At 41.4% G+C, this 26,930-nt stretch overlaps 1 protein-coding gene across 5 annotated transcripts in view; it reads left to right on the forward strand.

The window, feature by feature from the left end:
• The first annotated feature begins 2,446 nt into the window (after positions 1-2,446).
• Positions 2,447-26,930, forward strand: part of SLC35D4 (solute carrier family 35 member D4) — a 127,822-nt gene continuing 103,338 nt past the window's right edge. For 4 of the 5 annotated variants that reach the window (XR_001371064.2, XM_006157660.3, XM_014591294.2 and 1 more), the window contains exons 1-3: positions 2,447-2,605; positions 5,280-5,326; positions 11,017-11,094. Coding sequence is in view for 4 of the 5 variants with exons in the window: in XM_006157660.3 (XP_006157722.1) it covers positions 2,534-2,605; positions 5,280-5,326; positions 11,017-11,094 (197 nt within the window). In the remaining variant the exon portion in view is untranslated. The remainder of the gene's footprint in view (positions 2,606-5,279; positions 5,327-11,016; positions 11,095-26,930) is intronic. The other variant, XM_027775362.1, reaches the window with a different exon arrangement.

Consider the following 26,930-nt stretch of genomic DNA (forward strand, 5'->3'; position numbering starts at 1 on the left):
CAGCTTGTTGGAGGGAGTAACGTTCAGGACAGTGCTGGGGAAAGGGAAGAATTTATTTCCCTCTGGTGTTCACAGCAGTCTCAGAGGATACTCAGCTTATACTTGAGACTCAGATTTTACTTAAGGAAGTAGAGAGGGCAAGCTGTGGGGACAAGGGATTTTTTTTTTCCTTTTGCTATAGCATGTGTGCACTTGACAGATAGAGACACAGAGAGAGAAAGTGAGAAATCACTCCTCAGGGGGGCAGCCACTCTGCAATTCCTTCTCAGGATTTTGGGCACGTATGTGCATGTGTCCAGCCTGATTTTCCAGTTGCTGAGTCAGGACTCAAACTATAGAATGGGCCATGTGGGGGACCAGCAGTTAGCATAATGGCTATGTCGCTGAACTGCCATATAGTCGACGGTGGTTTGAGTCCCGGACCCAGTGGCTTAAACTCACGCCGGGAGTGTGTGCGTGCATGCCTAAGATCCCGAGAGGAAAATGGAGGAGAAGGGATTTCGCTGTGGCCATCCCCCATGGGGGGTGATTTCTCGCTTTCTGTCTCTCTGTCTCTGTCTTTCCAGTGAGCGCACGTGCCCTATAGCAAAAACCTCTTAAAAAAAAAAAAAAAGGACCATGTGGGTATCTAGCATCTTAACCTTTCTGCCACCTGCTGGCCCATGGTGACAAGGGAATTTGATTCATTATGGGATAGGGTTCCAAGCTACCATAGGTTTTGTAGGTTAATAATATATACTAGTGTGTTGACAATTAAGGTAGTCTGACAGTACAGACACTCCTAGACTTACAGTGTGGTTATGTCTCAATAAAACTTTTGTTGCATTGGACTAATTGGGCAGTCTAATTGGGGCAACCTGGCTCGCACTGGGCATGTGCAATTAGGTGATCAAGTTCCTCATTCTTTACCTGTGAGGAAGGTGCGCAGGTGCAGGAAAGAAAATGAGGATACAAATTCAAAGAAAGGACATAGGCAGCCTAATGGGGGCCTCCCACTAAAGAATATTCATGATCACTAGTAATAAAACGACAGTTGACCTGTGCAAGTGCAGTTGCTACCTGGCAATCTGCCTGCCCAAGAGCCTTCTGGGTGTACTTCCTTTCTTTCCTATTAAATCTTCTTTAGAAACAAACAAACAAACAAACTTCTTTTCTACCTACTTCATCCGTGGTTGCGGTTTCATTTTGTGCCTAGGGACAGATCTCTAATTTTAGTAATCTGGACCCAAAGAACCAAGGACTTCATAACGCAGCTCGACACTTTCCCATCCGTTAACAAGACCTTGAGCAGAGTGCTTCCTGTATCTCTCTCACATGTACATATATGTGTTCTCTGTCATTAAACAAACAAAAAAGAACTATGAGATTATAGTTGAAGAGTGAATGTATTTACACAACAACATTAAATAATCATATAGCACTTCTATCTTTAAAGAGTACATGATTGGGACCAGCAGATGTTGTAGTGGTTATGTTGCTGGATTCCCACATGGCCTACCACAATTTGAGTCCTGGACCTGGTGGCTTCAAACTCATGCCTATGTGCTTGGCCAAGATCCCGGGAGAAGAATGGAAGAGAAGGGATTGTGTCATGGCCCCTGGGGGGTGATTTCTCACTTTCCTTCTCACTGTGTCGGTTCCTCTCTCATTCTCTCTCTCTTTCTAGCAAGCGCATGTGCCCTAAGGCAAAAAATCTCTTAAAGAAAAAATAAAAGAGTACATGATTTATTTCCAAATGAGAGTTAAAGACAATAAACATTGTAAGATTCAATGTAGGTTGACAAGATCTGGAAAGACTACATGGAGGAAGCGCCACCTAGAGATGCCATGGAAACCTAGAAGAAGCTATAAAACTAGTTTAAGTGAAAGAACAGCATAAGACCAGGCATAAAGACAACAAGTCCATGTACAAAACGGGGGGAAGGGAGGCTTACAAAAAGTCCGTGAAAATGAATATTATGAAAAAAACTGCATAGATTCAAGAAGCTTTTGCACTAAAGCACTCCTACTTTACTTTCATTTTTCCTACAAACTCTTCAAAATCCCCTCAGATGGATGCTACTGAGTATTTTCACAAGGTTAGTGGAATGTTATGGTTAAAGTTCAATTAGATTCAGGTGGGACTCAATGGCTGTTATGCCTATCCAACTAAATACCATTATTATTTTTTAAAAATTTTCATTTAACTTTATTTATTATTATTATTATCATCATCATTATTTTAATCCGATCAGAGAGAGAGAGGGGGGAAAACGAGAACGCAAGCTGTCAGATCTGGGGCTCAAACAGTGGTTGGCCATGTGGAAATCCAGCGCCTTGCACCACCAAGTCAATTGCCCACTGCTAATCTTTGGCGGAGTCCGGCGCGGCCCCTTTAAGACAGGCAGGATCCGGGGCGGTCCCAGTGCTGATTGGCCGAGCTCCGAGCCACGTGGCTCCGGGTGTAGCCGCAACTGCCCTGGGGCTCTGGCGATTGCTGGGAGCTGCTAGGTGGTGGGCACCGCCTCTCCTCCCGGAGGGAGCGAGTTGGCAGATGTGCATCCGGAGGTCCTTGGTCGGCCTCACCTTTTGTACCTGCTTCCTGGCTTCTTACCTCACGAACAAGGTGAGGGGGCGGGCGCGGGACGCGGCGATTGCACGTGGGAGATTTGAGTCCCAGAAGCAATCGTGTAACCAGCGCAGCCTCCAGCTTTTTATCTTTCTTCCTGATGGATGGGATGCTGTTTTAGAATAACGTTTGTTGGCCGGTGGTGTCCCTGTTTCCCGTCCTGTAAAGGACCCTGCGCATCTTCTGGGAAGCAGGATTTGTTGCCTGGCCATTTCCTGGGAAATTAATTTTGGGCTGTGTGGACTACTTTTAAGGGAAAAAATTGGCTCCCCTTCCCTTGGGGAAGGAAATGTCGGAGTAGAAATCAGACATATCCGGCCAGACAAGCTCCTTCCCCAGAACTTCTCAAGGTCCTTTAAAATAGAAAAGATGATCTGTCTTCCCTTCACGCCACTCATCCCCAGATCTTGTTCTTTATGTCTGCCTCCCAAGCACTTCCAATATATTTTTTTAAGTGGACTTAAGAAAAAAGTAAAATGTGAACTTAATTTTAGGTTTAAAGTAATGTTATGAAACCCTTTGATGTTAGAGAGGCAGTGGTGTGGAGTTTTTGTAGGAGGGGGAAGCTGACCTGGGTTTGGTACTGTGCAGGGAAGTGTTGGACCCAGTGGGCCGATATTCCTCTGGCCTGCACCCTGGGCTGTCCCTGGTCATAGTGGTATTATGGGCCAGGGACCACCTTGTTCCACTGTGAGATCTCTATTGCTCTGTTCCATCTTACTCTCTGAAAAAGAACCACCAACAAACAGCATTTTTTTTTTACACTTCTCTCTTAAAGTGAGTAGCTATCTTCAGGATAGTCACAGGGCGTTTTTCCAACCCCATTCCCTTTCCAGCTAATAGTTATGGTGATGGGCCTTTGAAGATCTGTAAATGCAGCCTTATTGGGAGGCAGTGATTTATTTCATTCCTGATTCCACTTACCTGGCCTTTGAGACCTTAATCTCCTTATATTTAATTTTTTTTTAACTTAAAGATATGAGAAAGTGGTATAAACTTCGTGTTCTAGTGCATTTTCTGTTGTTAATGACTGAATACCAGAAACTGATTTATGTGAAGAGGCTTACGTAGCTCATGGTTTTAGAGTCCACAGTCAAGGGCCACTTCATGAAGATCTTCTAGTAGAGTCCCAAGTGCTGAGTATTATATGGCGAGAGCTTGAGCACAACAGTGCAAATGTGTCTGGATCTGGGTACCCACAAGTATCGCTGTGGTTTCATCCTCTCTTGTAAACTACCAGTTATCTATTTATTTGTCCCCCCAGATGTACATTTGTATTTGTGGTATCATTTTTTTTTTTTTTTACTTACTGGAGTACCGTACTATTTTATAATTAATATAATAGGACTAAGTGCCTTCTACGTGCTTAATGCCTCAAGGTTCAATAAAGTTAACCAAGTTGTAATGTTCCCAGGAATATTGAGTAATAGAAATCATAGAATTTCAAGGGCCCACAGAATTTAAACATGATGGTTCAGAGTGCTTTGGCCTGAGGCTGTTGGTATGTCATTGCGTGGTGCAGAGAGTAGGTTAACAGGGCAGAGGAAGGAAAGAAGGGGAGATTGTCCCAAGTGGAAGGAGGAAATGAGATCAACAATGGAGGAGAAGAAGTGGGAGGGCCAGTGTCTTAGTTTATTTTCTGCTGCTATAACAAAATACCACATATAGGTTAATTTACAAACTATATAAATGTATTTGCATCATGGTTCTGGAGGCTGGGAAGTCTAAGAGCATGGTGCTAGCACATGGCAGAAGCCTTTGTGTTGCATCATCCATGACAGAAAGCAGAGGCAAAAGAGTGTGCAAGACAAGGAGAGGATGGGGGCTGAACTTTTCCTTTTATCGAGTCCTCCCCGTGATAATGATCTTAATCCATTCAAGGGAGCCCTGATGACCCAGTTACCTCTCAAAGGTCCCACTTCCCTAAACCATTGCATTGAAGCTAAAGTTTCCAACACAGGAACTTTGACAGATGCAAACCCCAACAGCCAGTTGGGAAGAGGTGGTTGTTCATAACAGGACCCTGCTGAGGAACTTTGTGACTCTTAGAACTGTGCACCTTTTGTGTTTTTTATATTGTTTTGTCATGTCAGTCAGGTTTCCTTCCAGGGGCCAAGGCCAAATGGTTCTTGGACCCAAGTAGAGGTCCAAGTAGAGGCCAAATAGACCAAGTAGAGGCCAAATGAGAAGAGAGCTGAGTGGTAGCTACCGCATAACCATATTCTCATGCACCTAGTCTCTTGGCATAATTAATTTCCTTTTGAATTAGTGAAGATCTTTTTGTATCTACTGTAGAAGATACTCTCTTCCAGTTTTTTGAAGACTGCTAACTTTTTTCTTTTTGTGTGTAAGTTTTTTCTTTATTTCTTCCATGAGTGAGAGCAACAGAGAACAAGTATGTGCAAGAGGTAGGTACCGCCACTGGTGTCTTGATGACATCTTCCACCCTCACCCTCAGCCAGCCCTGATTGTGGGCACATAGGTGACTGGCATACTCAGGAGGTTTCCCTGGATGTAACCCTGAAATCGTCCCGTGTGGGTCAGCCTTACAGCCTGTTGTGTTTTATTACTGTGCCACTGTCCAGTCCCTTCAATAGGAATTTTTTGATGATATGGTCTATCAAGTTTGTCTTCATCTGAGGTATCCATTAATCTGGTATTTGTTTTTCAGTATGTCCTGTCTGTCTTGAAATTTACCTACCCTACATTATTCCAAGGGTGAGTATCTTTTATGTTCTTTTTGTACATTTGTAGGACATGGCCAACCAATATCATTAAAAACTCTATGAAATAGTTGTAATGACTGTGCAGGTTTTTCATCAGATACACATATCGTGACTTACTTAGCTGTCCTGTTAGTGAGCATTTAAATTGTGTCTGGACCAGCTTCATAGCTTAGTGGTGAAGGAAGCTGGATCCCACATGGCCAACTGCAGCTCAAATCCTGGGCATGGAAGCTTGAAAGACATAGCAGGCACATGTGTGTATGCCAAAAATCCTGACAGGATGAAGAACTGGAGGAGAATGGATTGCGGTGTGACTGTGCCCCATCCCATGGGGAGTACTTTCTCCCTTTATGTCTCTCTTTGTTTCTCTGTCTCTCTCTGGCAAGTGCACAATTTTAAAAAATGAGTCCCCAGGTCAGCAGTTGGAGTGGTAGTTAAGGTGCTGGACTTCCACATGGTCAAACATGGTTCTAGTCCCAGACCTGGCGACTTGTTCTCTCTCTCTCTCTGCTATCTCTCTCTGGTGAGCACATATGGGCTGTAGCATATTAAAATAATAATGATAATAAATAAAATGAAATAAGTAATTTTTGGGCAACAACAAATGGCATAATGGTTATGTTGTTAAACTTCACATAGTTGACTGCATTTCATATCCTGGACCTGGTGGCTTAAAACTCACACCAGGTGTATACGTGTGCATGCCCAAAATCCTGAGAGGAGACTAGAGGAGAAGAAATTATGGTGTGGCCATCCCCCCAATGGGTGATTTCTCACTTGCTCTCTGTTTCTGTGATTCTGGTAAGCGCATGTGCCCTATAGCAAAAATCTCTCTCTAAAAATAAATCTTTAAAAAAAAGTCTTAAAAAAAAAATCTGTCCCAGGGACCAGCAGATGGCATAATGGTTACATTGTTGGACCCCCATGTAGTTGACTGTGGTTTGAGTCCTGGACCTGGCAGCTTAAAACTCAAGCTGGGTGCATGTGTATGTGCTCAAAATCCCAAGAGGAGAATAGAAGAGAAGGGATTGCGGCATAGCCATCCCCTTTGTGGGGTGATTTCTTGCTTTCTGCCTGTCTCTCTAGTGAGCACACACATCCTATAGCAAAAAATCTCTCTTAAAAAAAAAATGTGTCCCATATCTGGAGCATAAAAATAATTTTAGGGCTAGCAAGTGGCATGGTGGTTAAGGTACTGGACACCCATATCATTGATCATGGCTTAAATCCTGGATCTGACAACTTGAAAATCACACTGAGAACATGTGTCGGCATGCCCAAAATTCCCAGAGGAGAATGGAGAAGAACTGTGGCGTGATCATCCTCCCGGTGGGTAATTTCACACTTTCCCTCTCACTGTTTTTCTGTCTCTCTCCATGAGTGCACATACGTAATGACCACAAACTAAAAAAAAAAAAAGCAACGAAGAAAACTCTTGACAGTTTTGTATTCAAATTAGCCAAATTTTCAACATTTCCAACTTTTTTTTTGAGAGGTTTTTGCTATAGGGTGCATACACTAACCAGAAAGACAGAGAAAGCAAGAAATCCCGGGGGGATGGCCACGTTGTAATCCCTCCTCCTCCATTCTCCTCTCAGGATCCTAGGCACGCATGCACATGTGCCCAGCATGAGTTTAAGCCACCGGGGGTCCAGTACATGAAACGCTGTCGACTACATGGAAGTCCAGTGACATAGCCAAAATGTAAACTGCTGGTCCCACATTTCCAACTGTGTTTTAGGGGTACATTCCTGTATGAGAAATTGAGGTTGAGCCAGCTGGTGGCATGGTGGTTAAGGTGGCTGAATCCCACGTAGATGACTATACATTTTGAGTCCTGGATTCAGTGGTTTGAAAATCACACTGGATGCATGCCCAAAATCCTGAAAGGAGGAAAGATGGAGGAAAAGGGAATGTGGTGTGACTATCCCACATAGGGAGTGCTTTCTCAGTAAGTACACACAGCCTTTAGCAAATTTAAAAGGAAAAAAAGAAATGTGGGTTAAAGAACTTGAACTTGTTTAGTAGTCTTTCTGAATGTTAACAAGTCCATTTCTAAAAATGTTTGACATTGCCATCCAGCCTGTATATGAAAGTTTTTATAATATTGGGTCATCGGAAGTATTTCTTTATATGCAAAAATGCATCACGACTTTGCCAACAACCTAATATTATACTTGAACTGTGGTTATTTTTACCTCTGATTTCATAAGCAAAACAATTACATTATATTGTTTTATAATTTCTCACATTACTTAGGAAGTGGGCATTTTTTTTTTTTTTAGTTTATTATCTACTCATATTTTTTTTTCAATGAATTATCTACTTGTGCTTTTTACTCACTTATCTTCACTGGGATTTTAATATTTCTCTATTAATTTAATGAGATTTTATTTTATTTTATTTTTGAGAGGTTTTTGCCATTGGGCGTGCGCGCTCGCCAGAAAGAGAGAGACAGTGAGACTGAAAGCGAGAAATCACCCCCCCGTCCCCAGGGGGGATGGCCACACCGCAATCTCTTCTCCTCCATTCTCTTCTTGGGATCTTGGGCACGCACACACACTCGCCCGGCATGAGTTTAAGCCACAGGGTCAGGGACTTGAACTGCATGCAGTTGGCTATGTGAGAGTTTAGCGACATAGCCATTACTCTAACTGCTGGTCCCATTTTAATGACTTTTTAAATTTTAAGAATGTTAATTACTTGTCTATCATGTGTACTGGAAGTATTTTTCTTATTTGTTTTTTTTTCTTTTAAATTGTTTCTATTTATTTCAATGATATATTTTATCTTTATGTAGATAAATCCATTGATTGTTTCTTTTATGGTTATTTCCATTGATTTTGTGTTTATTCTTCCCCATATCTACAGTGTCATATAGATAGTCATCTATATTTCATTAAAGGTTTATTTAATTTTTAATTGTTGTTACTTTGTTTTAGTGTATGGTGTGATGTGAGAAATCGTCCCTCCCCCAGTACTAGCCTCATTTATTGTGTAATCCTTCTTTTTTTGCCTTTAGCTGTTAATATCATTTATAAAATTATTTTTCTAGAGTCTCTTTTTGGGCATTTGTCAGGTTTTTGGAAAAGGACTAGTGTTAAATTATTTTGATTGTTATATTATTTAATATGTAGAAGAGGCAGTAATCCCTCATCCTTCTTTTTTTTTTTTTTTCTTTTTTTGGAGAGGTTTTTGCTATAGGGCGTGTGTGCTCACCAGACAGACAGAGAGAGACAGAGAGACAGAAAGCGAGAAATCACTCCCCAGGGGGGATGGCCACGCTGCAATCCCTTCTTCTCCATTCTCCTCTCAGGATCTTAGGCACACACGCACACATGCCTGGCGTGAGTTCCAAACCACTGGGTCTGGGACTCGAACCTTGATCAACTACATGGGAGTCCAGCGACATAGCCATTATGCTAACTGCTAGTCCCCCTCATGCTTCTTTTTTTCCCCCAAGTTTATTTATTTATTTTTTCCATGTGCTAGATGCACACAGGGGAGGGGGAGGAAACAGAAATCCCCCTCATCCTTCTTTTTTCCCCCAAGTTTATTTATTTATTTTTTCCATGTGCTAGATGCACACAGGGGAGGGGGAGGAGACAGAGAGACCATACCTCAACAGGATCTTGACTATAGTCCACCCAGTGTCAGCCAGCCCCAGATCATGGGCATGTATGTGCCTGGCATACTGCATATACTCTGCCTGGCATACTGGCATACGCTCGCTTCCTCCTTTAAAAAATCTTCTTTTGGGGCCAGCAGGTAACATGGTAGTTGAGGTGCTGGATTCCCACATGGTCAGTCATAGTTCAAGTCCCAGACCTGGTGGCTTGCTTTCTCACTTTCCCTCTCTCTCTCATGAGTGTGCATGCCCTGTAGCAAATTTTAAAAGAATACGAATGATAAATAAAGAGAAACAAATAATTCTTTATTAAACAAATAATTCTTTATTAAGGAATGTTCTTTGTCTTATTTTTGATATGTTATTTCAGGTAAGCTTTGGAATTATTTTGTCAGTCCTCCCTAATGTTTCACAGCAGGAGCTTTAAAATATCTTTGCTAGTGCATGTTTTAGTCAGTAAAGCTAGGATATTGTTTTCTTTCTGGTCCTGATTTCCTCTTACGTCTTCCCAAGAAGAGGGACTTAGGGAACTTGTGTAGGAAGGGTTGGTGTTACACCTGGCTTACCTTACCCCTTTTGGTACATGATAGGTCTGAGCTCCCCACATAGAATGTAAGATGTACAAAGGCTGGAATTTCATTTTATTCATTATGTCACTGGAATGTCCCCAGTGCCCAAAACAATGCATAGTAGGGCAGAGTAATTTATTCCACAAATATTTATGGATGTCAGTTATGTACCAGGCACCATTCTAGATGCTTGGGGTACATCAGTGAAGAAAAGAAAGCTCTCTTCCTTGTGGAGCTTGCCTCTTCTGTCGTTGAGACTTCCCTGCAGTAAATGGTAATCTCTGTTTGGTGGCCTGACTCAGAAACCCAGCTTACTAGGTTAGTTGCCCTTGTTAGGGTGACTTGTAGTACCCAGTACTCTTCCCATTAAGGCTTCATCATGCTTGATTGTAAGTACTAGTTAATTACCTTATTTCCCACCAGATCAGGGTTTCTCAATCTCGGAATGACATTCCAGAGTTGGCATTCTGAGTTGAATAACTCTTTGCTGTGGGGACTGCCTGCACACACAGGGTTAAGATTAGCAGCATCCTTGGCTCCTCTTTACTAGGTTCCAGTGTCATGTCCTCCCCCTGCCACTCTCAGTGGTGACAAGCAAAACCTTCTCTAAACACTGTTTGGTGTCCCCTGGGTGAAAAATCAGATTTAGTTGAGAACCACTACTCTGGACCAAGCAATTTGAGGATACAGTTCATATTGACTTGGCTGGGTCAGTGAAACTTCGCAAGAGACATGTAGGCTGATCACGTGTTACCACACAAGAGGTGGGAAAAAGATTATGGGGCAAGAGGACAGGCCCACTTCTGGATATACAAAACGACCTGCCATGTTCTTGAGTCTTGGGCTGTTCGGTAAAGCTGGAATGTGGCTGCTCATAACAGTCAGGAGCTGATCCTGGAGATGGGCATGCACAAGTCTCAGGGATTTGTATGTCACTCACAAGAGACTTTGTCCCCTAGGCCCAGGGTTCTCAATGATAGTGTTGCAACGCATGCAACATGCAACGCATGTGTCATAGTCACTTTCGAGGTGAGGTGTGTTTCAAGTTGTTTATAACTAAAAGTAGGGTTTTGAAATGTATGGGTGATTCACCTAAAGTAATAAAGCAATTAGAGTGAGACAGAATAAAGTTATGCCTATAGTATTCCTGCCATTCACTTGAGTGGTATCCAGGTGAGAATGGAGGTTTGGGAATCATTGATACAGAGACAGTGGGAAAAGTAGTGGCTGTGGGTCAGGTTGTTCAGAAAAGGTCCAGAATTAGAAGAGAAGAATATCAGTGTCAGCTCTTACTGGACAACTGGGCACAAGAGAGTGGTAGAGACTGAGATGGAACAGTCTGAGATATTTGGAAGAGAGTAGAAAAAAAAAAGAGTTGTCAAAGGTTTAAATGTGGCTGTTTATGTCAGTCAGCGAATCTGGGGCTGGATCATTTCTGAGACCATAGTACTCTATTAAATTCGCATTGGCCCTTGTCCTTTCCAGGTGGCAGACATTCATTGGCGGACTTTTGCTCCATGTGTCATGGAAACTGGGCTGGGTGGAGATTGACAGCAGTTCAAGGTATAATGACTTCTCTGTGTTTGACTCATGCTTTGGTTTGGCTATTACTTAATTTTTTATGGTGTTATACTGGGAAACACGGGCGTCAGAGTTGTTTTGCCTCTGAGTTGTTTTATCTCTGACCCTTTTATAATCAGATGAAACTCAAATAGTGTTTTTGTGGTTAGTGATGTCAGCAATAGAATATTAAAACTAATTGAGCTGTATAATTTATAATAGCATGTTAATTTGGCTTTGCTTTAGATCATAGGTTCACTATGAATACATTATCATATCAACTTTAATTTTTTAAAAGTTTTTTATTTTGGGGGACCAGCAGGTGTCATGGTGGTTAAGAAACTAAACTCCCACGTGGCCAACTGTGGTTTGAGTCCTGGACCTGGTGGCTTGCTCTCTCACTTTCTCTCCCTCTCGCACACATGCCCTATAGCAAATTAAAGAAATAATAATGATGATAAATACAATTAAATAATTCTTTTTTAAAAAGGTCTTTTTTTTTTTCATTTCAAAAGTAGCTCCCATTTACAGAAGAATTAGAATAGTAAAAGAAATTCCGTACCTGTTATTCAAGTTCCCTAATTGTTATTGTTTTACAATTCTTACAATTTTTTCTTAATGTATATTTATGGGCATAAATAAATATGTCTGTATTGGGTCATCAGAAAAGTCATGACAGCACAGAAAAATATGGTGATTTTTCCAATGACCCAATATTTACCCACACACTTTTTTTTCCCTGAACTAGTTGAAAGTTGTAGGTTCAACAGGAAAATGTCTCTTTACTTCTAAATTCTTTAGCATGTGTTTTCTAAAAGAATGGCTATTCTCTTACATGACTACAGTGTAATTGTCAAAATCAAGACATTAACACTGATGTAGTACTATTATCTGTAGACAATATTTTGCCAATTTTCTCAATAATATCCTTTGTAGTGCTTTCCACCCCCCAAAAAAATTCTGGTTCAGGGTCCAATCCAGATCACATGTTAAATTAACTGTATGATTGTATTAAAACAGCCTTTCAGATAAGTTAAATCTTAAAGGACGTGACTTTTCAGCCAAAATTATTATCTGAATTGTTTACCCACTCCTACCTCACCTGGATAAATTCTTCTTATTCTTTGACAACATCCTAACTAGCCTGAAATGATGCCCAAAGTGAAAAGAAAATTAATGTAAGGTTTATATGAATAAAGCTAACTTCCCAGTTGAATGGACAGACTGAGTCATTTGTCCTGTGGTCCTAATAATTCTACCTAGTTTCTTCCTTCGTTTGATTAACTGCTTAATTGTAACTTTTTGTTTAGAACTCTGAATAGGATCTGAGATCATGTCTACTATAACTATTGATAATTATGGCTTCTCCTGAAAGGAGAGCAAGAAAATACTATGAAGAAGTTTTACAAAAGAGAAGTCCTGGGAACATAGATATATATTTACTTACCTGACCCTATTGTTTCATACTCCATATTGTGAAAGAATTTTCCACATAAGATGCTTAACCAATCCAAAGGTATATTTCATTAAATCACGATTTTGTATTTTCAAGGTATTGTATCCTCAACTTAATAAAGTAAATGCTTGAGGGATTTTATGTTATCTTAAGCACAAGGCTTATTAATACACACTAGACACTGTTGTCCCATGAACTTGGATGATGCCAAGTTCCACCCATCTCAGAAGTTCTGTAATCACATATTCTTCTATTCTCCTTGCTAAACTCCTCTCTCCTAGACTTCCATAGATGGTGTCAGCCACTCATATGATGTCATCTCAGTTAAACTCCTGGTCAAAGGTCTCAGTGTCTGGGATTTAGTGGATTTGGAGGTTATAACTGCTGGCACAGCTCAGGATTTCCAGTTACCGTGGACCCTTGGCAAAGAGATGTAACAGATGGCTAGCAGGAGGACCCAGCCCTGTATTCTTCCACGTGTGCCTGGGTTGGGTTGGTATTTGCTATGGCTGCTGTTTTCATCTGGGCTTGGTTTACAGATGATGTCACTAGAGAACTGAAGTCCAGTGTTACTGGATAACTGTGTTCTTGGGCAGAGAAAGCAGAGGTTAGCTCTGTTAAAAACAAACAGCAGCAGGGAAAGTTTGGAGTCCCAGAGGTTATCATGGTGTGGGGATTATAATGGTGGGGTTGTGAAGTTGGTCCCAGATTGGTACCAAGTAACACATGCCACTGAGAACTCATTTAGACTGCCTTCAAACCTAGATCAGAGAGAGTCCCAGATTCCTACTCAAACAAGCCTCAGAACCTGACCACACATTTCTTCTATTGCAGAGGCAAGATCTGCCATGTCCATCAGTCTCTGGCCATCCCAGAGTGACCTAACACAGTAGATATCTTCCCAGGATGTTTGCCTATTGACTGGTTCTTATCACCTAGTAGTTTGTTGTTGTTGTTGTTGTTTGTTTTTTGTTTTGCTTGTTTGTTTTTATGTCTATTTATATCTTTTATGAACAAGGGAGTCAAAGAGAGACTGCGAGAGAGAGAACACCACAGGGTCTTGACACCACTATCCACCCCCAGTCTCAGCCAGTCCTGGATCATGGGCACATGTGTGTTCAGCGTACTCAGGGAGGTCTATGGATGCAAACCAAGAACCTTTCCGTGTGGGTCAGCCTTGCAAAGTGTCAAATTTTACCATTGCATGACTGTCAGGCCCTCTTAATTTTGGTTGAAGCTCCTGAAGCATTGTGTCTTGGGGCACTTATCACTGCTTTGTAAGTCCTTCAATGAAAGTCTGAATTTATTTGTGGCCAGAAATTCCTAAGATGAAATAGAAGCCTTGTGAATTTCCTTGAGAGTTTAAGCTGGAGAACCATAACAAATGTCTTTGATAAAACCTCCAAATTAACTCAACATTATCTGAAAAATAAAATAAAATAACAAACAAAAAAAACCCAACTGATCTTTTACAAAAGGCATATGATAATGCTGTAGAGAAAAGAAAGCCTTTTCAGCAAACGGTGCTGGAAGAACTGGATGTCTACCTGCAGAAAAATGAAACTGGGCCCTTATTTCTCACCATTAACAAGAATAACTCAAAATGGATCAAAGGCTTAAATATAAAGCCTCAAATTACAAAGCTACTTGTAGAAAATATAGGGGAAACATTTGAAAATATTGGAATAGATGAAGATTTCTTTTTTATTTTTTAATGTATTTTTTTAAGATTTTGCCGTAGCACGCATATACTTGTCAGAGAGAAATAGAGACAATGAAAGGCAAAGTGAGAAATAACCCCCCCCCCCCCCCCGACCTGGTAAGATGGCCATGCCACAATCCCTTCTTCTCCATTCTCCTATTGGGATTTTGGGCATGCATGCACACACACCCAGTGTGATTTTCAAACTGCCGGACTGAGAAGTTGACCATGTGAGAGTCTGGTGCCACCTGCTGGCTCCAGGCTAAGATTTCTTAAATAAAACTCCTACAGCACAGGCAGTAGTCCCCAAAATAGACAAGTGGGATTACATCAATCTAAAAAAGCTTCCTCACAGCAAAGGAAACAATAATTGGATTGAAAATACAACCTTTGGAATGAGAGAAAATATTTGCAAATTATTCCTGAGACTAGGGATTGAAATCCAGAATATGTAGGGAATTCCAGGCAGCTTATCCGTAGAGTAGGGAAAAAATGAGTAATACAATTAATATTAAGCAATGAATTGAATAGAAAACTCTCTAAGGAATACATAAGAATAGCCAAGAGGCATATGAAAAAATATTCAAAGTCTCTTGTCATAAGGGAAATGCAAATTAAAACCACAATGAGATACCATTTAACCCCAGTTAAAATGGTTAGGATCAAATAAATAAAGAGCTACAAATGAGGCCATGGTAAAAGGGAACCCTCTTACCCTGTTGGTGGGAATGTAAATTAGTTCAACCTCTGTGGAAAACAATATGGAGGTTTCTCAAAAACCTACAAATGGAACTGCCATATGATCCAGTAATCCCACTTCTTTGTATTTACCGAAAGGATAGGAAAACAGTCAGAAAGACACTTGCACACCCGTGTTTATTGCAGCATTATTCACAGTGGCTAAAACAAGAAACCTAAGTATCCAAAAACCAATGAGTGGTTGATAAACTGTGCACATATATATATATACTATGGAATATTACACAGTTACAAGAAATAGTGAATCCTACTGTTTGACTCAAAATGGGTGAATATAGAAGACTTAATAATGAGCAGAGCAGGGGCTGGCAGGTGGCTTGGTGGTTAAGGACACTGGATTCTCACATGGCCAGCTGGGGGTTGAGCCCGGACCTGTTGGCTTGCTTTCTCATTTTCCCTCTCTCTCTTGTTCTGTTCCTCTCTGATCAAATTAAAATAAATAAATAAGTAAAATAGATCTTTAAAAATATATATATTGAGCAAAGTGAGCCAGATTTTGAAAGATACACATTGTTTATCTCTACTCAATTTAAATTGAGTGTCTGTGGAGAGGTTGAGAAATCTAAAGATGTGATATTGTATTCGTGCTGGGAAAATTCATTTTGTACACTGTAATAATATACAGTGGTTGACTGTAAAAAATAATAATTAAAGGAAACACACATGCAAAGAAATGAAAAACAAATGTAGGTTTTTGTCAAAAAAAGAAAAAGAAAAGGAAAAAAAAATAAAAGCAAGATACAGTATTTAATAGTCTTTATGTCCATATTTGTCAGATGAGGTCTCAGCACTTCCTGGTAAGCAGCTTTCAACATAAATGAGAGCCCTGCACCTCTCTCTTCTTTTTTTTTTAAAGTCTCAAGAGGAGAATGAAGGAGGAGGAATCGATGTGGTCATCCCCCCGGATGGTGATTTCTTCCTTTCTTTCTCTCTGTCAAGTGCACATGCCCTGTAGCAAAAATCTCTTTAAAAAAAAAAAAAAAGAACAATCAGTCAATTAGGGTTGGTTGTACTTAGGTTTTTTAATTAATTTATTTTTTGAGAGAGAAACAGTTACCCTTAACAGGGTCTTGCCACACTATGATCCCACCTTTCCCCCACCAGTCTTTCAGCCAGACAGGATCACTGCTGTGTGTATGCACACCTGGTGTGTTTCAGACCTATCTGAGATCCAAATCATGGTTTTACATGTGACCCCAGCATTACAGAGCAGCACTCTTGCCACCTCTGCCATCATGGCAGGGCCTGTACTTACTTTTTTTTTTTTTTAACAGAAGGTGTTTGCGTTCAATAGAGACAAAGAGGGAGAGGTTAAAAGCACCCCACAATGGGGCATAATTATACCATAATCCCATCTCCTCCTTTTCTCCATCCTGTCTGGTTTTTAGGAGTACATGCACAAGTACCTGGCATGTTTTTCAAATTGCTGGGGCTGGGATTTGAACTATGATCAACTATATGGAATCCAGCTTCCTCCACCATGAGGCCACAGGGCAAGCCCAGGGCCTGCACATATTTTTAATGTTGGATTATTTACTTGTTCCTAAGTGAGATGGTCCACACTCATTAAACCTACTGATGGTCATGCCTAGAGCACCCAGTGCAGGAGTCTTCTGAACTCCTGCAGTATTGTAGACCATATCTCAGGTAGCCATCACACTGTGTTCGTCAAGTCCCTTCCTGGTATCTTTAGAAAGCCGAGTCCACAGTGTTAAATGTGAAACTCCCCAGTCCTCAGGTCACAGGCATTGGATCTTGATTTTCAGTCATTCATGGGCTGTATATTGGCAATGTGCTTTTTCTGGGTCTTCTTTCCTTCTCATATTTATTAGAAGTGAGATATGCATCTCTTTTCTTCTGCTTCACTTGTTTTTCAGGAACCAGAGAGAGCTGTGTTTCTTTTTACTTTTTGTTAACTATATTTCTTTTTGAAAAGTTTATTAATCATTTCTTCCATGAGTGAGAGAGAGAGTGCCCCAAAAGAGTCTTTACTCTGTGATTCACCCCCAGCTTCATCCAGCCCCAGATCATGGGCATATGTGCACCTGGTGTGTTCAGATCTCTGGATACAAACCCGGAAGCTTCTCATGTGGCTCAGCCTTGCAGAGCAATGCGTTACTGCTGTGTCACTGTCTGGGCCCCGTGACTATATTTCTTAATATTGACTTCTCTGGTCTTCTGTGCTGTACCTGTGTTCAGCCTTGGTCCTCCCAGTGGAGGGGTAAGATATCTGAGATGATGGGGTTTGGAGGGCAACTGCTCTGACAGTAGAGACTGTAGGGTGGCAACCCCAAAGACTGCAGCAGGGCCAGGGCCGGAACTTCTGGAGATGGTGGGGAAAGTAGAGGTCTCACATACACGACGGTGGTGGGTTCTGTGAACTGGTTTCTTTGAGGCTCTTTTTTTTTTTTTTCCAATTTATTTGCATTCATTCACTGTACATCATTACAGCATACACAATGAGATTTTCCATCCAGAGTACACTGTATATTGTCTCAATCAAGCACATCAACAAACATGTTATTATTAGCAAATGATCTTCCATTTCTTGTTTTCTGTATGTTTTGCTTTTTCTCCCCCATCCTTGGTTCCCTCTCTTACCCTCTGCCACCTCCTGTTCTCCTCCCACACTGTCTCTGTTATCTATTTCTATACCATTTTCCCCCCACATTTTATTGAATCACCAAAGACCCTCATCAATCCAAATACCCTCCTAGCAAACTCATGTGACACACACATTTCCATGAGCACAAGTCTAACTTTACACATCCTATAAATTAGCACCTAACTGGGGCTACATATCCTACTGCAGTCATTGAATAGATACATTTTGTTTTCCTGAAATTTTTTTTTGTAACTCAATTTACATTCCTTCCCTAGGCATCATCACAGCACACAAAATGCGATCTCCCATCCAGTACACACTGCATAGTGACTCAATCATGCACATTACAAAAAAAATAAATTTCCAATTCTAGTTGCTAGAATTATTTCCATCCCTCTTTCTGACCCTCTGTCCCTTCCCACCCTCCTCTCACACCACCTCTTCTGCCGCTAGCTCTTTTGTTGGAGGCTGAATTATTAGTAGAAAGTCTTCATTCCCTTAAAAATCTAGTTCACAGTAGCCATGTGGAACCTTATCCTGAAGGCCCGTGGCTTCTTCTGCCGCTAGCTCTTTTGTTGGAGGCTGAATTATTAGTAGAAAGTCTTCATTCCCTTAAAAATCTAGTTCACAGTAGCCATGTGGAACCTTATCCTGAAGGCCCGTGGCTTCTTCTGCCTGGATGGGAGGAGCAGAGCGAAAATTAACAAGAAGGAAGGCGGAGCTAAGGGCCAGAGAAAAACTGGGCCTCTTTTTAAAAAAAAAAAGGAGTAAAAAGGAAATATTACCAAAAAAAAAAGGGAAGATAGAAGCAGGGAGAGACAGGAACTGAGAGACCGAGAGAGAAGGCTGGGGGCGCAGAGGGGGGCTCCCTACCGCTAGCTCTTTTGTTGGAGGCTGAATTATTAGTAGAAAGTCTTCATTCCCTTAAAAATCTAGTTCACAGTAGCCATGTGGAACCTTATCCTGAAGGCCCGTGGCTTCTTCTGCCGCTAGCTCTTTTGTTGGAGGCTGAATTATTAGTAGAAAGTCTTCATTCCCTTAAAAATCTAGTTCACAGTAGCCATGTGGAACCTTATCCTGAAGGCCCGTGGCTTCTTCTGCCGCTAGCTCTTTTGTTGGAGGCTGAATTATTAGTAGAAAGTCTTCATTCCCTTAAAAATCTAGTTCACAGTAGCCATGTGGAACCTTATCCTGAAGGCCCGTGGCTTCTTCTGCCGCTAGCTCTTTTGTTGGAGGCTGAATTATTAGTAGAAAGTCTTCATTCCCTTAAAAATCTAGTTCACAGTAGCCATGTGGAACCTTATCCTGAAGGCCCGTGGCTTCTTCTGCCGCTAGCTCTTTTGTTGGAGGCTGAATTATTAGTAGAAAGTCTTCATTCCCTTAAAAATCTAGTTCACAGTAGCCATGTGGAACCTTATCCTGAAGGCCCGTGGCTTCTTCTGCCTGGATGGGAGGAGCAGAGCGAAAATTAACAAGAAGGAAGGCGGAGCTAAGGGCCAGAGAAAAACTGGGCCTCTTTTTAAAAAAAAAAAGGAGTAAAAAGGAAATATTACCAAAAAAAAAAGGGAAGATAGAAGCAGGGAGAGACAGGAACTGAGAGACCGAGAGAGAAGGCTGGGGGCGCAGAGGGGGGCTCCCTACCGCTAGCTCTTTTGTTGGAGGCTGAATTATTAGTAGAAAGTCTTCATTCCCTTAAAAATCTAGTTCACAGTAGCCATGTGGAACCTTATCCTGAAGGCCCGTGGCTTCTTCTGCCGCTAGCTCTTTTGTTGGAGGCTGAATTATTAGTAGAAAGTCTTCATTCCCTTAAAAATCTAGTTCACAGTAGCCATGTGGAACCTTATCCTGAAGGCCCGTGGCTTCTTCTGCCGCTAGCTCTTTTGTTGGAGGCTGAATTATTAGTAGAAAGTCTTCATTCCCTTAAAAATCTAGTTCACAGTAGCCATGTGGAACCTTATCCTGAAGGCCCGTGGCTTCTTCTGCCGCTAGCTCTTTTGTTGGAGGCTGAATTATTAGTAGAAAGTCTTCATTCCCTTAAAAATCTAGTTCACAGTAGCCATGTGGAACCTTATCCTGAAGGCCCGTGGCTTCTTCTGCCGCTAGCTCTTTTGTTGGAGGCTGAATTATTAGTAGAAAGTCTTCATTCCCTTAAAAATCTAGTTCACAGTAGCCATGTGGAACCTTATCCTGAAGGCCCGTGGCTTCTTCTGCCTGGATGGGAGGAGCAGAGCGAAAATTAACAAGAAGGAAGGCGGAGCTAAGGGCCAGAGAAAAACTGGGCCTCTTTTTAAAAAAAAAAAGGAGTAAAAAGGAAATATTACCAAAAAAAAAAGGGAAGATAGAAGCAGGGAGAGACAGGAACTGAGAGACCGAGAGAGAAGGCTGGGGGCGCAGAGGGGGGCTCCCTACCGCTAGCTCTTTTGTTGGAGGCTGAATTATTAGTAGAAAATCTTCATTCCCTTAAAAATCTAGTTCACAGTAGCCATGTGGAACCTTGTTCTGAAGGCCCGTGGCTTCTTCTGCCGCTAGCTCATTTGTTGGAGGCTGAATTATTAGTAGAAAATCTTCATTCCCTTAAAAATCTAGTTCACAGTAGCCATGTGGAACCTTGTTCTGAAGGCCCGTGGCTTCTTCTGCCGCTAGCTCGTTTGTTGGAGGCTGAATTATTAGTAGAAAATCTTCATTCCCTTAAAAATCTAGTTCACAGTAGCCATGTGGAACCTTGTTCTCCTTTGAGGCTCTTTTTGACCTTCAGAACCTTATAGAAGATGACAAAGTTTCTATTTCAGCATGAATTGAGATTATATGTTGAGATTCTCGGACCAGGGAATGAAACGTGAAGTGGGAAGAAGTGATTCTGCTTGTTTAGGAGAAGGGAAGAACCACTTATGAAAGTGCTCTGAGCAATGGAACTTTATGGAACCCAATGGTCATGTGGTCCTTTGTATCTAGCCAGGGCAGCTGTCTCCTCTGTGAAGGCTTGAGTACTGCAGCTAACAAGATCCAGAGGTTGGAACCCAACTGCCTCTTCAGTCAGAATCGCAAAGGAGTTAGAGAGTAAATATTCCAGGCTTTGTGAGCTGTACAGTTTTGTTGGGAACTTAACCCTGCTGCTGTAGGATGGAACCAGACAATATATTAGTGGGGGCCAGCCGGTGGCATGGTGGTTGGGGCAGCTGGGTCCCACATGGTGGACTGCACCAGGTATGTGTGCATGCATGCATGCCAAAATCTCAAAAGGAGAAATGGTACAGAAGGGATTGCAGCGGGACCATCCTCCTTGTTGGGGTGTTTTCTCTCCCTCTCTCTCTTTCTCTCTTTGTCTCTATACAGTTTTAATTTGACCAGAGTGAAAGGGAGAAGAAAGAAGAAGGGAAAGTGAGAAAAAGCAAGCCACCAAGTTCAGGACTCAAACTGTGGTTGACCATGTGGGAGTCCAGTGCCCACAACCACATACAGTGCCAGCAGTGTCTTAATGTAGTGATATTTCATTTTGAGTAACTCTTATAGTTTTATATAAAGTTATCTTTATTCACAGAGGAAAGTTAGCAATGCTAACTTTACAATGCTGTTTTCACATATTTAGTAGGTAGAACTTGGCACCATGGTTTGCTGCCTTTTGAGCTAACTTGTGCACTGTGGGTGACAGTCTTACCACAGGGCTCTTGGGTTCAAGCAATATTAGAGCTGGACTTTGTCCAGGGAATGTATGCTCTACTGAGTCCAGAGGAAGAGTGGAGAGTGAAAGAGAAAAGTCTAAGGAAAGTAGGAAGAGGGAAGAAAGGGAGAATAAGACTGAGGAATATAATCACCAATAGTCAACCTAAACAATGAAATCTAGGGCTCTTCTATAATACTAAGATAATACATGCAGAAGTTCTTTTCAAATATTGACCTTACAGCTTTAAGATATTCTTTTAGGCAATGACAATAGTCGACTTACTGACTTGGTTGGAAACTGTTTTTAGGATCACTAGGGGTCAGTATAACACAGGATTTCCAAAAATTAAGCTCCAGGAGCCCTTCCAGCACCCAAAAACAGATAATACTGCAGGAGAGTTTTCAGGGAGCAGATGTTCTCTCAATAATGCATGCTCTATTTGAAAAGCAAGTGATTTAATTTAATTAGCGTTCATCTCAATAACAACAGTGTTACAATCCTTGCCAACAGACTTTTGTTAGCTTCTGGTAAAATGTTTTATTCATCAGGGTTCTTAGGGATGGTAGTCCGTGCATGCAAACAGAAAACAAATCCAGGATTCAGACAAGATACAGTATTTGTGCTTACAAATCAGTTAAAAAAATTACGGATCACCAGAATTTTTAGATGAGGCCTCCCACCTTGGCATCATCCTTTGAAGTAGATGTGTTTACAGTCTGTCCAGTTAGGAGTTGCTGCAAGACTCCACACCCTACACACACAATCACACACACACACATACACACAAATTCATACACTCACACATTCACACTGGCTGAGCAGCATCTCTGTGGCCCATTCACCACAGGGACCAGGGCTCTGCCAGGGCCACCTCAGGACCTAATTCTGTCTTGCTTCCTTTGTGGGCAAGCAGGTCAGTGAAAGAAAGAACTGACATGGGAGGCCCAGATGGCACCACCTGCCGAATTAGAGGTGGAGAAGGATTGCTTGTATCGGGTGTACATAGTTTGTTCCTAATGTGCCTTGTTCCTAAAGTGCCTTTGGCTATCTTCAAGTCAGATAGTGTCCGATCCCTAAAGGAGAGAGGGTCAATATAATCTCTCCAGAAGGCAGTTTTGTTTTAGACTTTCATGGGTATGTCTTGAACAACAGTCCCACTTCAGGGAATATATTCTGAGTGTCATAAAAAACATTGTGGTCTGGATGGTGTTGCAGCGGTAAAACATAGTGGTGCTTGCTCCCGAGGCTGACCCACATGGAAAGGTTCCAGGTTTGCATCCAGAGACTTCCCTAAGTGTGCTGATTGTGTGTAGGCCAAGCAGGCTGGCTGAAGCTAGGGGTGAATCTTGGCATAAAGACCATTTTGGGGGTGCTGTCTCCCTGTCTTTGTGTGTTTGTTGCTTATGAAAGAAATGAATAAAGTTAAAAAGAAAAAAATCATGAATATGAAAAGAGAATATATCCAAGGATAATCACATAGCAATCAAATACTAAAAATGTAGGCTAAAAATGTAGAATGAACTTAATATCCAGCAGTAGGCTGGTATTCAATTACTAATAAATTGGGGATGACTTTTTTAACATGGAAAAATCATATAATCTGATTATAAAATACAATGTATATGTAGTACGATCTCATTTTTGTTGAAGTATGCATATATGTACATATGGACATGGAAAGGAGACACAGCAAGGTATTAACAGTGGTTTTCTGTGGGTAGTGTAATCAATTTTTTCTTGACCATCTATATCTTCAAAATTTTCTATATAGACAGGTTCTTTCTAGAGAGATTTTTGCTATAGGGTGCATGTGCTCATTGGGGAGATGGAGAGAGACAGAGAGAGAAAAAATGAGAAATCACTCCCCTGGGGGGATGGCCACACAGCAAGCTCTTCTCCTCCAGTCTCCTCTCAGGATTTTGGTCACACACACACACACACACACACACACACCTGGTGTGAGTTTTTAGCTGCCGGGTCCGGGACTCAAACCACAGTCGACCTCGTGGGAGTCCAGCTATGTAAACGTATGCCATCTGCTGGTCCCAGGCTCTACTTTTTAATAAGAAAAATAGAGATACATTATTACAGAAAACAAAATAGCTACCTCCATTCCAAGATTCTAAGTTTTGGTCCATTGGAAAAAATATATATTTGCCTTTTAATGCAGTTAATATTTTGTTATCACAGCTACAATGTGATTATTAATATATGTGTATTGAATTTGAAATTGTTAACATTTTCCATTAGGGCCATTTCAAAGAGACAGATGGGAAGATGCAGGTGTTTTTTTGCTCTCATACCTGTCTTTTAAAAGCTGTTAGACCAGCATTTCTGTTCAAAATCTCTGATGGGCTTGAAAAAAGCAGAAGGTGAAATGTCAATTACAGTCATAACTACATTTTGTTAATTTTTCCCCCTGTATCAATCTATTTATTTATTTTCTGGAGAAATTGCCCTCTACAAGGTCTTACTATGCCACAACTCCTACCCCCAAACCTCTAGCCAGCCAGGATCACAGGTGTACTTGGTGTGTTCAGATTGACTTGAGATCTGAACTCAGAGCTTTCTAATTTAGCTCTGGTATCAGTCAGTGGTGGCCTTACTACCTATGCTACTGCAGCTGAGCAAGGAAAAAGATTTATCTTTGTTGTAAAAATAGTACATGGTGATTTATTCATGAAATATTTGGGTGTCTGCTATATGTCAGGCTATGTTCTAGGTTCTGGAGATACATAGTGAATAAAACATAAAAATGCTCCCCTCGTAGAGCTGACATTCTAGTTGAGGTGATAGATGATAAACAAAATGAAAGCATAATTGTATATGCCATGTCTGATGGCAGTAAATATAGAGCATGATAAAGCCAGGTGAGGGGACAGGTGTGTGCGTGAGCAGGCATGTCAGTGGTTGGGGGACATTGTTTTATATAGGGTGGGTGGGATAAGGTAACTTTTGAAGAGACATCAAAATCCAGGATTGTTTTCTAAGAATAAAGTAGTAGATAAGAATTTTCTGGGTAAAGAGTATGTAATTCTTAAGGCGTTTGGTAAGTGGAGCTTACATACATGCTGTCCAGAAAGATAGCAGTGTACATCTCATAGTGGTATATGAAAGTGTGGGTTTCATTACTCTCTATTTAACTTTAAAAAATGGGTAGTTTTTAGGGGCCAGCAGGTGGCACGGCAGGTAAAGGTGCTGGACTTCTAAATGGCCAGCCGTGTTTCTGTGGTTCTAGTCCCGGACCTGGTGGCTTGCTTTTTCACTTTCTCTCTCTCTCTCTCCCTCTCTCACTCACTCTGGTGAGCATACCTGCCCTATAGCAACTTTAAAAATAATAATAATAGTAAGTAAAGTTAAGTAATTTTTAAAAGTTGCTAGTTTTCTTGGGCAAAACCTGATATATATTATACTTAAAGTTTTCCTTTTCCTTTTTTAATGCTGCATGGTAGGAGGGAGAGAGTGAGTGATCCTGCGGTCATGCTGCAATCCTATTTCCTCCAGTTCTTCATCCAATCAAGATCCTTGGCATGCATGTGTACATGCACCTAGTATGAAATGAACAGGCCAAGATTCAAACCCTCAAATGCCATGTGGGATTCAGCTTTCTCTGGGCAGTGCCTAACTGCTGCAACATGGGGCTGGTCCCTTTTTTTTTTTTTTTTGAGAGATTTTCACTGTAGGGCGCGTGCGCTCGCCAGACAGACAGAGAGAGACATAGAGACAGAAAGCGAGAAATCTCCCCCCAGGGGGGATGGTCACGCCGCAATCCCTTCTCCTCCATTCTCCTCTCGGGATCTTGGGCACACACACACATGCGCCCGGCATGAGTTTTAAGCCACCGGGTCTGGGACACGAACCGCGGTTGACTACGTGGGAGTCCAGCGACATAGCCATTACTCTAACTGCTGGTTCCCTTTTTTTTTTTTTTAAGTTTAGTTTATTTATTTATTTTTTCCATGAGTGAGTAAGAGAGAGAAAAACCCCAGAAGGGTCTTTATGCTATGATCCACCCTCAGGTTCAGCCAGCCCCACGTATACACATGTGCCTGACTCAGGGAGGTCCCCAGACATGAACCTGGAACCCTCCCATGTGGGTCAGCTGTGCAATGTGTGGCGTTTTACCACTGTGCCACTGTACATCCCATTTGTATTTTTTGTGTGTATTTATGTGTTAGAAGTGGGGGAATTGCCTGTTTTTGTCTTCTTTTGGGGAGTTGAGTTTTCTCTTTTTGATTGTAAACATTCATTTTACATCACGGACATTACACTACAGTCTGTTTTTATTTGTTGCTAAGTTCTTACTTTTGAGCCCCAAGTGTCAGTAGTTCTTCAAATTATGTCAATGTAGCTGTCACTGACTACACTCCTAGTAACTGGTTCTCTCACTCCCCTTCCTACCTCTTCTCTCTCCTCCCATGATTGCTACAAGCTATTTATTGCCTGACTCTTACACTAGCTTGTACATTTCATGAAGTTAGGGATTTAGTCTGTCTTATTAAGAGTTGCATTTTCATTAACCAGTTAGAGGAATAAAATAAGTGTTTAATAAATAGTTAATGAATGTTTTAGATCATTTGGACTGCTATGACAAAGTATTGTAGACTGGTTGGCTTATAAACAACAGAAATAGATTTCTTGGAGCTCTGGAAGGTGGGATGTTCAAAGCATCATCAGATCTGTTGTGTAATAAGGGACCATTTTCAGATGTATAGACAGTGTCTTCCCACTGTGTCCTCTCATGGTGGAAGGGACAAGGCTGCTCTTTGAGGTCTATTTATGAGGACTCTGCCCATATAGCCTCATCAGCCACCAAAGACTTTACCTCTTAAAACCATCAATTTTGGGTTTAGGATTTCAACATATGAATTTTTGGGAAATACTTCCAGACCATAGCAGTGAGGAATAAGTTTGTGACAAAGTGTTAACCAAACTGCTGATGGCTTTTATTGTTGTTAATAGTGAACAAAATGGGGCCATAAGGTGGTGTGGCAGTAACAACTGAACCCACGTGGAAAAATCTCAGATCACACCCTGGGCCTCCCTGTACATCCTGGGTACTTGCATGCCTGTAATCTAGGCTGGATAAGGCTGGCAGAGGGTCTCATTGTAAAGACTCTGTTGAGATGCGTGCCTCTTTATCTTTCCCCCTCCTTTACAGAAGTAGTAAATCAGTAAACTTTGAAAAAAATGAACAAAAGGGAGAATTATGTTTGAAAAAAAAAAAGTACTTGGGTTTTATTCCCCAAACTAAAAGATAAGGAAAAGGAGTAAGGAATTAAAAAAAAAAAAAAATCAAATGACCCTCGGGGAGAGGGCCACACCACAATCCCTCTTGGGATTTTAGGCTTGCACGTGCACACACACCTGGCATGTTTTTCAAGCCACAGGTCCAGGACTCGAATTGTGGTCAGCCATGTGGTAATCCAGCACCCTAACCACCATGCCACCTGCTGGCCCCTATAAGACATATTTAATAGTACATCTTGCTCACTAGATGATGGGAAGGATCCCCCGGTCCTTATGTCCTGACATCTCTGTTTGTGTCCCCGAAAAGTCTCTATTCCATAATTTATAAGACTGAATTACAATTTTCTCCAGTCAGAACTGTTCCAGTTTTCCCATCTTAGGATACCATCCTAACCCCATTTCAATC

This window comes from Tupaia chinensis, unplaced genomic scaffold, assembly GCF_000334495.1.
Source record: "Tupaia chinensis unplaced genomic scaffold, TupChi_1.0 Scaffold000550_1, whole genome shotgun sequence".
Taxonomy (NCBI): Eukaryota; Metazoa; Chordata; class Mammalia; order Scandentia; family Tupaiidae; genus Tupaia; species Tupaia belangeri.